Source organism: Solanum dulcamara, chromosome 6, assembly GCF_947179165.1.
Source record: "Solanum dulcamara chromosome 6, daSolDulc1.2, whole genome shotgun sequence".
NCBI lineage: Eukaryota > Viridiplantae > Streptophyta > Magnoliopsida > Solanales > Solanaceae > Solanum > Solanum dulcamara.
In genome coordinates this window covers 77,740,438-77,751,675 of record NC_077242.1, presented here as the reverse complement: position 1 = coordinate 77,751,675, position 11,238 = coordinate 77,740,438, and the positions used below count along the sequence as shown (strand labels likewise).

Below are 11,238 nucleotides of genomic sequence, written 5' to 3'. Positions count from 1 at the left end.
GCTTTTTTTGGAGATAATGTGTCACAAAACAAAAATTTAGTTTGAGTTTAAATTTATGGGTTCATTTATGACAATCTAGTAAATGATACTCATTATTTCTCAGGGACAAATATCACTCTTTTAGATAATATAAATAACCAAATAAGAATTCAGAATTATTTCAATTAGCATGTTTATCCATGAATTTTATTGGAATATTTGTGTCCAATCCTCGTTGTCGTATATTCATCAAAATTTTGGAGTTAGCCAATTGGCCCCAAAAAAACAGCATTGATACCAAAAGATCTACTCTCCCATTACATTTTATATGGCACCTTTTGATTTGACACAATATTTAAGAAAAAAAAGTAGATTTTTAAAACATGTGGTCTAAAATAACCGTTAGATATTTGTTTGGCTAAAAATCATTTCATTAAGATTAAAAAGGAAACTTTCAAGTTAAATTGTTTCGAATTATACTAAGGTTACATTCGGACTAAAAAAGAAAAGGTGGCACATAAAATGGGACAGAAGGAATATAAAGTATCTTGTTCTTGTAGCCTACCATCATTTTTTGCACTAACAATGGCAATGGAGAGAGCAACAACCATAATGTAAGTTAACTAAACACTCAAATGCAAAGTCAATCAGCATCCTTTCTATCACAAAAGTTCATATAGAATTCAACACACAGGTGTTCTTGAAAGCATATTTCCCTTGGGGTCTGCAGACTAATACATTACATCTTAAAATAGATAAAGAGAGGTGAGCACAATGGAGTTAACAATGAGAGCGTTAAAAGGGAATTTACTGTACAGGCTTCTGTACATGAAAAAAAAAAAGCAATCGAATTGACTAATCCCTCGGAAAATATACTGTCTAGCATCGAAACCTAATTACTCGGGCCTGCATCACCACGGCCTTGTGAATAGTTATTCAAATGGTCGACGGTTAAGTCTAAATGCCCTAACATATCCGAACCAGACTTTATTCATCTTCCAGTTCCACGAGCTGTGCACGCCTCTCAGCTGCCTTCTTCCGCACAAAGAATCCCCACCTCATTGCAGCCTTGATTTTCAACCAACCCACAACAGCTTTTCCTGGGCGTGTACGGTCCTCATCATAACCGAAACTAGGAGATGGCGAAGGCATGAAAGATGGGAAACCATATCCATCTTCAGGCACATTTACAGAAGCATGGCCTCCCATGCTGAAAAGTCTCAGCAATTGTTGCATATCATCATTCTCAAGAATTTCATTGCTTCTCATTCGAATTTCCTCCTCAGACAAGAATTCGTCAACTCCTTTGTCCCTGTTGTGCGACCAGTCGTCAAAAGGATTAAGATTGGATTGTGGGAGAGACAAGGTTGTCTGGAATGAAGATGATTGTGGAGGACCAAGAGCCAGGCCAACATTGTTGTCATATCTCGTACTCTGGAGCTGATGAGTGCTGGTTATTTGCTGCTGAGGTGCAAATGGAATGCTCTCAAACTGTGAGCGGGAATTAGAATTCATCATAGGACTTTGGGTGGGCATCCTAGCAACCATGTCATTATAACCTGAACCTATTACACCAAATTAAAAGATGACAGTGTTATGACATTTATAGTGCAGAAGATAAGTTTGGAAAGAAAGAAAGAGAGAGCTTAACCACAAAAGTTCTCCAAGAGTCGAAGAAACCAAACTACAGACATGATGGGTCCACAAGCCACAAATCATACCACCCCTACCCCTCACCTATCCGTTTTGTCCTCCAAAATATTGCCTCACCTTTCAGTTCCTTTTATTACAGTCTTCTCATCACACACTGGTATTGCAAATTTTGGAACTCCATTTTACTTATTCTGTACATTTCTTTACAAGTCTGTTGACAACCCTACATATGCCAAAAGGAAGAAAGCAATAATATAACTTCCTACTTTTTTCCGGATAAAAAAAGTGGAGCTCAGTGCACTAAGTTCCCGCTAAGCATGAGGTCCAGGGAAGTGCCACTTTTTTTTTTTTTTTGGGGGGGGGGGGGGGGGGGGGGGGGGGTAGGCGCCACGGTGTAATGTTATTCGCATATGACATAGACTAATTGACGAGACGCGTGTTGGAGCTAATGATATGACGGAAGTGTGGAGAGAGACCCTAGAGTCTAAAGGTTTCAAGTTAAGCAGGACTAAAACAAAGTACCTGGAATGCAAGTTCAATAACATAACGCCTAAGCCGAAGGGGGAAGTGAAGATCGAGGAAGCTTCAAGTATCTTGGATCCATAATCCGAGACGGAGAGATTAACAATGATGTTGCACATCGTATTAGAGCGGAGTGGGTGAAATGGAGGCTCACATATGTTGTACTGTGCAATAAGAATGTGCCGCTAAGGCTTAAAGCTAAGTTTAACAGAGTAGTGACTAGACCAACACTGCTATATGGGGTAGAGTGTTGGTCAATCAAAAACACCTACATTCAAAAAATGAAGGTACCGAAGATGAGGATGCTCAAATGGATGCGAGGGCATATACTCAGAGATATGATTACGAACAAAGCTATATGGGGCAAGATAGGAGTGGCATTCCGCTAGGCTAAGATGGTTTGGGCATATGAAGAAAAGGTTTGAAGATGCGCCAGTATGGAGGTGCGAGAAGTTAGTTATAGGATGTAGCAGGAGGTGGTAGAGGTAGATGTAGGCTGAAGGAGAACTGAGGAGAGATGATTAGACAAGACATGACACAATTTCATCTGACAAGGACATGATCTTAGATAGAAAAATATGAAGGTCGAGGATTAAGGTAGAAGGTTAGTAAATAGTTGAGTGTTGTCGCTTTCTGTGTAGGAGAGGGTGTGGGCAGTCTCCTTTTGTCCTCTTAGTAGTATTATTATCCAGGTATCGTATAGATGTATATTATTTGATGCATATTACTATATGTTGCATTTTTTGTATCTTGCTACTTTGCTGTCGCTTTTCTTTTAGTCTTGTGTCGCATACTTTCCTTTTGAGTCGATGGTCTATTGGAAACAACTTCTCCGGCTCACAAAGATACGGGTAAGGTCTAAGTATATCTTACGTTTCCTCAGACCCCACTTGTGGGATTACACTGGGTAATGTTTTTTAATAAGGAACAAAATATAAGATTTATTACAATTATCCGGAGAAAATATATTAATAGAATCACAAAGAAAATTGATTATTTGGTTCACAATATTCACAAAAGTTTAGAACTCAAAGTCTTTGTCATCCTTGTTGATCTTTAGGTCTATAGTGTTTGTGTTCTTCTCCATTACCTTCTTTTTTTCTTTCAATTTATTTCATCCTTCATATTAGCCATCCCAATAATTGTCATACTCGAAATAATATTCAACTCAACCAGCAATAAAGCCAAGGATCATTTATGCAAAGAATGATAAACACATATAAGATAAAAGTGATTTCTCCCCATTTGCCAAAGGACATGGCCTAGTGATCAATGAAGTGAGTGAAGAAACAAGTCTTAGGTTCAAATCCCAAAAGAGACAAAAACATTAGGTAATTTCTTCTCATCTACCCAAGCCTTGGTGGACAAAGTTACCCGATACGTATGCCAATAAAAGGTAGCAAGTAATCGGTGGAAGAATCGAGGTGCGCACAAGCTTTGGTCTAAATACCACCCTCATAAAAAAAATTAAAAAAATTGTAATACCTCACAACAATATTTCCTCATTACATGTTAAAAATCCATTAGACAAGTTCCCATGAGTCTATAACCATTACCACAACTCTGCAACCTTCCAAGTCACTGCAGATTCTCGATTTAGAAAAAAACCATTTGCACAAATGCTATAGGCAAAAGTAGCTTTTAAAGCAAAAACAAATGAAAATGAGGGGAGTGGTCAAAGTACAAGGAGTCATTGATGGTATGCGTAACGGTCAAAGTACCGCTAAGCCTACCATCAATGACTCATAGACCAGCCAAATCAATTAAACAAACAGAACTATTTGAAAGAAAAAAGACAACTGCTTCCTGACTAGCACCAAGGGAAGTAAAAAATTCTGATAATTAACAGTTTACCTCCAATTAGCAAGTTGGGATCCATAGAAGATTGCTCAGATTGAATTGGAACAGAATGCCGTGACTGCGGAAGCTGATTAACCAAGGTGTTGGGGTAATCCACTGGCCCAACAGGAAGCTCGTTCCTAGAAGAGCTTGGATTTTGATTTTGCTTGATGTTCAGAAATGACTTGCCATCATATTCAACGACTTGATTCCAATTATCATACGCTTTCTTGACCAAAGAATCTACGTATACCTACAAGAACATTTAAAGTCCATAAGAGCTGGCACGTTCTTTATCAAAAGGTAAGCACCACAATTATATAAAATACACTTCTAATTCGACTGCAATTCAGATTTTGAAAAAGTCAGTATGTTAGAAATCCAGTAATATCAACCCCAAATAAAACTCAAAAATCAAAGAAACAGTGTCATATATATAAAAGAGAATAAACAACCTTCTGGCTATCTGAAAGTGAATCTGCCGAATAGTATTGTTCACCAGCTATAAGGCCATTCAGCTCATAAATATTGTTGAAAACAACACCAACGTTTCTCGAATCATCAGAATAATAGACATAAAGCTTCCCACTCAAGACACAGGTCTTTGCATGCTCTATTAGAGCCTCCCACATCTTATTTGACATACCACTTCCAAGGATCTGCAGAAATACAAGTCATATTGAAGACAAATTGCAATGAAATGTTAAGTGAAAAATCCTTTTTTTCATTTTCCTTTTTATATCCCACTATACACTCACACTTCTTAGTTTCTGCGGGTCTCTAACCACAAGCCTAAGGAAGTCTTCAACAGTAACTATCCCAGCCTTATTTAACCTCTTGTGGAAAGAACCATCCTTGCCAATCTTCTCCAATCTCCAGACATCGTCATTTAGAGCTGGTGGATAATGTTTCTTGTACACTACAGGGAGTAAGAAATTCAGCCATAGTCAATAGCGTTAGAATAGAGAAAAGTAACAAAAAAAAAACTTTAGACCAAGCAGCCTACATTCTCCACGGTGATCTTTAACATTGAAAGCCTCAGTCTTTGCTTCTCGTATGCGTACTCCTTCACAATATCCAGAAGCAACTTTCATGCCAAGTCTGAACTTCCTGCTTCTTATCCAACTTGAATTATCCGTAAATGTGAGATCCCCCAAAGTTCCAACACCTTCCTTGAGTGTAATTTGCAAGTCACCAGTTAAAAGAGGTCTCTTTCCTTCACGCTCTTTAACAACATGGCTGTCAAATTCTTCTTGCGTCCATCCTTCATCATCTTCATTGTTGAAATCACCTTCTAGCACAACAACGTCCAGTTTTATACATGATTCAGCACCAGCAGTCACAAGACGGCCAGAATTTGCGTCAATTAAGACAACATGGATAGCAGCACCATGCTCTCCTTCTACTTTGCCTCCAGTGAACAGAGGCAAAGATAGCCTAGACCTAAACTGAAGCTGCAAGTTACTTCCATCAGGCCCTTCAATTCTCTTAGGAGATAACCTGAAACCTGAAGACTTTAGGATGACATCTACTAAAAACTACATTGTATATTCAGTGAAACATAGATAAATTTAGTTGTATACATACTTTTTTTTACTTATGACAAGGTTAAAGTTATCATACTATACATCCTATTTTGATTGCATATGACCAGAAATGTATACAATTTCTTAAACCAACCTTGATATGCTTAAGATTTACCAAGAAACCTTAATCGCACATAGTATATAGGGGTTCAAGGATAGGTTCAGATAGTAGTAGTGCAAAAACATGTCCAGAGCCCGGAGGCTCATAAACTATTTTTGTTTCTAATATCATGGAAATGCTTGGAAAGTGAATATGCATGGAAAGAAAGAAGTTCAGCACACTCCCTCATCTGTTTTTTTGTAAGCAAAGAATCAACAGCAGCAAGACAATGCACTGCAAACTTATACGTATGCAGAAATCACAAATTTGAAATTGTTTCATTAGACATGCTCTTATTATATAACGTAGTGTACAAAGCAGCTTGCATCCACCTCAACTATTCAACCAAGTATCCACTACCTTCCACCAGCATGGGTACCGAGTATCTCTATCCAATGCTTACGTAGATGAAAGAAATCACCAGATGGTTTCTGTCGAAGTTAGGATTTGAACCCTGATCTCCTCAACTAGCTGATATGCAATACTCAAATAATGTAGAAAATTTTGCATACATATTGTACAAATAAATACCTAGTGTAATCCCATAGTGCATACATCTTGTCCAATAATGTTTATTTTTCATTTTTATAGCAACCCTACCAACTTATGTTTCGACTAGAGTGGAATTCATTTTCTTAAGAAATGTTTACAGATATAACTTAAACAAGGTTTAACAGAGACCTTCAAAGAGATTATATAAACACAAATAATTACAGACTATGTTCTATTTTCCATTTCTTTTTCCCTTTGTAGATGCTTTCATGCTTGAAAGAAGGGATTTGTGTTTTCTTTTTGCCGTGGGGGGCTCCACCAGTTCCTTACCCAACATCAGAAAAGCACTCAAAATAAACATTACTCTGGGTAAACCTAAAAAAGGGTATGAGATACTAAAGAGCCAACTACAAGTTTTAACATTTTCTTTACTCAGTGTTTTCAAACAGGTTCAACTATTGTGACATGGTTGAGTCACATCTCTGATAACGACAAACCCATTATGGTGATACCAGAATAAGGTGTTTCAACACATGTAAGCACTGAGCGTATGACCTATGGCCAGGTGGTCGATGAAACTGGAACTGGAATGTCTCCGTATACCAGCAGAGGCATAAATACAAGGTAATTTCTTCCAATTGGCTTAAACACGTTGGGCGGAGTTTCCAATAGGATACAAGTAACCAGTGGAATAGTCAAGGTACCATAATTTTAAAAAGCATGAAAGGAGCACGTCTCCAAAATCCCTTTTTATAACAAAATTAGATGTTTAATGTCCTCCAAAATCCATTAAACATGCACAACTAGGAAAGGAACACAACTTTGTATAGATTATTGTAGTCTCTTTAAATTAGATGATAAGTATCCTCCACGTTCAGAAAAAGAACCACAACATAATGCACACTACAGCTAAACTATATATATTTTTTAAAAAGGTACGAAGTGATGGCCAAAGATTGAACCAACTTATTTAGGATCCTTGAAAATTCTACAAGCATACTTATCAATTTCTCTGTCTTTAAACATTTTTTGATAAATCAATAACATGAACTGCACACATACTATGCAATATAACCACAAGGTCCACATGATCTACATGACTTCATCCCTCAAACCTAGAGAAGGATTTCTTTAAGCCAAACTTTCCCCATTCCTTGTTGATTTCTAATCCATCAAGTAAGTTTTTTTATGACCCACAATTGATGCATTTGAATCAGCAGTGAATCAGATTCAAGGACCTAAAAATATTTTGGTTTCAAGAAATTGCTAGAGGTGGGTTGTGGTGTGAGGTGATGGTGGGTGGGAGAGAGAAATGGGAATAGCTCAGAGGGAGGGGGAAGATGAGGAACAAGAATGGGGATGGATTTGAATTCTTTTAAGCGAATAGCTTTTGTGAAATATAAATGATGGTAGGGCATATTACCTCATGTGGATAGTGATCAAGGACAACACAGGGTGGTCAAAAGGGTTAAAGAGACTAGTTTTGAACACATAGTTGCCTAAATGAAACCCCGTTAAGCTCCCGTAAAGCTGGGGGCCAAAACACAATCTAGTGCAACTAAAGGGTATCTGTTTGGCTATTCTGCCTGTTTAAAAAAAAAGGTAGAATCCTCTCACCTAGAAGCATAAAAATGAAAGAACTTTTCCAAGTAGTATCCATAAGAAAACCATGACTTAGATACAAAACAACATAGTTCATAGCCTAACCTTCCAGAAACTCTGGCAGGGCCTAATTTAGCCAATGCTCGTTCCACCTCTTCACTAACCTGTTCAGTTCAAATGGTGAAAATCCAATAAGAAGCCTAGACATCAAATAACTGAAATCACAAAAGATAATTCTCACCACATGTTAGAATATTGGATGCTGTACACATACATGTACATGTCTGTATGTAGTTATATGTGAAGGGTCACCCTTCACACCCTACTAACAAAGTCAACTATACAACAACAACATACACGGTGTATTCCAAAAAGTGGGGTCTGGAATGGTAGAGTGTACACAGACCTTACCCCTATCTCGTGGAGATAGAGGTTGTTTTTTAAAGACCCTCAGCTCAAGTAACGCACAAGAAAGCAGTTTGAAAAGGAGAATAAAACATTAATAAGACATAACAACTAAGTCAGTGTAGTATAACATAAAATAAAATAATACAACAGGTACAATTTCAAACATAAAGGAAAGAACAAAGTTGGCTTTTCCAGTTGAAGAAAGATAATTCTTATCAGAGAAAATATCTACAAACGGTAAAGATGAATTCCCAAGTTCAAATTCCGCATAAAAAGAGAAAGTGCAAAACATTGTGATGTAACAAAAAAGCAATGGAGACCTGACCTCCAAAACAGACTTGCTTTGACATAGATGATAAACTTACTGTGAAGACATATTTTCTAACAGGATCAACAAATTGAAGATTATGAAGGAATTACTACTACAACATTAAACATATTTCAGAAGAGAGAGAGAGAGAGGGAGATCTTACAACTCTCCGAAGAATCGGTTCCAATGATGAGCAGAGCTTTTGAAGACTATCCACCTTGAGAGCTTCCACAATAACACTGCATAAAATATCATTTGATAATCTCGGATTTCTTTTAGGAAGAGAAAAAAGCAAACTTCTGTAAATGACAATTTAAGCAATATGATGGCACACAACAAGTAAGTAATGCCAACAAAGTATGTACTTATTTATCTCCAGAGCCCATTGCTCTAACCAAACCCCCTTCCCCATAAAAAGAAGAAGAAACCCAAAATAACAAGAAAACACAGCAGAAAGAGAATTGTTAAACAGTCTCGAGATACCCAAAACATGTTGCCCGACTAGATTCTAACTTTTACTTCAACAGGATTAACCTTTCAGCAATTACAATCATAAACCAACCAAACAGTAAAAATGACATTTACTTTTCTGCATAAAATCTGAAGTGACAAATTTACAAGAATCTCTATTACCACAGATTCAAATTAAACTGACTAGAAAACAAACTTTTCAGCTGCCCCAAAACTGACCCTTCATGTACCATTACCAACAACATACTCATTGAAATCCCTCAAGTGGGCCACCCTTCATGTACCAAAATTAACAAAGAAAAATCACTTAAATTCAAGAAAATTACAAAGCTTTACCTAGCTAAAGCTGGTCTTTTACGCTCAGGCGGCTGTTCATCATCACCCTCCAAGCTCCTCTTCATAGATTTTGTCCTCTCCATATACCTAGTCTGCATTTAGACAAGTGCCTTTTTTCCCAAATTCACCCCAAATAACAAAAGAAACAACAATCAACAAAACAATCCACAGATCTTTAAGTTCATTCAAGAAAATTTCCCACAACACCCTAATACACAAAAATCAAGATCCCCATCAAAACCCTAATTTATTTACACAAAAATATCCACATATATCCATAAAGAACACAACTTGTACAAGTGGGGTTTTCCCTAAAAGTCACCTGATTAGTAATTCTTGAAACTTTAGTTGAACCTCTGAGATTTCACTGTTTTCCCCCTTTCTCTCTCTTTCAAGAACTGAAAGTATTTATTAACAGTTTGTTTTTTGCCTCTTTTGAGGTGATGGTGGGATAGGTTACTATGGGTGGGTGGGTGAAATACCATGGGGTGTAATAAAAGGGTCCCACTTAGAAGACTATAAGAAGAAAAAAGAACACTTTGATATCTTTTTGGTATTTGCTTTATACCAATACCGTGTGCTGCAGTAATGGGATTACTTCATATTTAGTCAGAAATTTTAAATTAGAATTCTGAATATTAAAAAAATATTATATTAAAAGTATCATCCTAAATGAGACTGTGTAATTCGAATTTAATTAATATTCTAATCTGAATTTCGAACACCAAATTAAAAAAAAACAAGATATTTGCTTTATGGCTTTTATAATGTTGGGTGGCTGGTCTCAGCTTTGGATAGAATGGTAAACAGACCAATTAGCTTAAATGAGTATAAATGAGATCTTGGCCGTTCATTTTGGGTGATCTGACATCAGCATAATTTTAGGGGGCTGTCATCTTTTGTCGTTTCTAGAAAGTTAATATATGTCAAGAGTTTTTATATTTTTCTGTTTTTTTTATATCTATGGAATAAAATAAAGTGGGGTGAGAAGTACGACTCTCCCCTAATAAAATTTCTCATGTCTCAACTTTAAAAATAATATCATCTTTAATAGAGAGCATTTTATCTTTAAGTGGAATTATTATCTATTTTCAAAGCAAATATTGTATCAAATCTAATGAAATTGAAACAATTAATCTAAAGACATATTATCATATATCGTTTCATCATTGACTTGAAAAATCTTCCTCAAATAGAACGATTTTCACAAATTAGTCGAACCCCTAAAAATAATATAGATAGAACAAAGCTTATTACTTATTTCTTTGAAATTAAAATTGTTAGTTTCATTTATAAAGATTAATTAAAATTATAAAGAAAGTGAGTCTTTGTGAAAGGTACTTTATTGCAGCCTAATGTACAAAAACTTATGTTAGGTAAGGATTAAAGATTTGACACTAAAAAAAATTACATAAGAGTGATATATAATAAGTTTCCAGTAATTACAAATGACTATTTCAATAGTTCCCTAACAACCATCACTTCAACAATTAAAAACTTCAAACAAATGAGTTTGGGAACCATATGCATTAAAAAAAATAAGGCTTTCATTTTCACCTATTGCTTCTCTTCGACTCCATCTTTTGAAATAAGTTTAAAACAAAAGATCAAAATCTCATCTAGACAAACATCATTGATACATGATTAGTAGTATATAATACAAAAGCCGAGCGTTTTTCAAAAATAGGATAAGATTTGCATACATTCTACTCTCCTCAAATCCCACTTGTGAAATTACACTAGTTATATTATTGTCGTAGTAGTATTTGATCACCAGACTATTCAACACACACTAATAAAACTTTGTTAAATACTATCCTGATCATCTAGGATATATGTATCAAGCATTTATTACTTTTCAAATCTGTTAGGCAAACAGATAAAGCTGCATTATATCACAAAAAAGGACTAAACTAAGATATTTCAAAAATGCCACCATA

General features: G+C 36.0%; 1 protein-coding gene across 2 annotated transcripts; it reads right to left on the bottom strand.

Moving 5' to 3' along the window:
• Nucleotides 1-615: 615 nt before the first annotated feature.
• LOC129891642 (calmodulin-binding protein 60 B-like) lies at nucleotides 616-9,742 on the bottom strand. Of its 2 annotated transcripts, none has more exons than XM_055967062.1 (9): nucleotides 9,621-9,742; nucleotides 9,299-9,408; nucleotides 8,655-8,730; nucleotides 7,879-7,937; nucleotides 5,000-5,493; nucleotides 4,752-4,912; nucleotides 4,449-4,652; nucleotides 4,009-4,246; nucleotides 616-1,538 (listed from the first exon to the last, which is right to left on the bottom strand). In XM_055967062.1, the coding sequence occupies exons 2-9, from the start codon at nucleotides 9,394-9,396 to the stop codon at nucleotides 967-969; spliced, it is 1,902 nt and encodes a 633-aa protein (XP_055823037.1). In that variant the 5' UTR covers nucleotides 9,397-9,408; nucleotides 9,621-9,742; the 3' UTR covers nucleotides 616-966. The 2 variants fall into 2 exon arrangements, with proteins under 2 accessions (XP_055823037.1, XP_055823038.1); XM_055967063.1 differs by having other exon boundaries at nucleotides 616-1,544; nucleotides 9,621-9,738.
• Nucleotides 9,743-11,238: the final 1,496 nt, after the last annotated feature.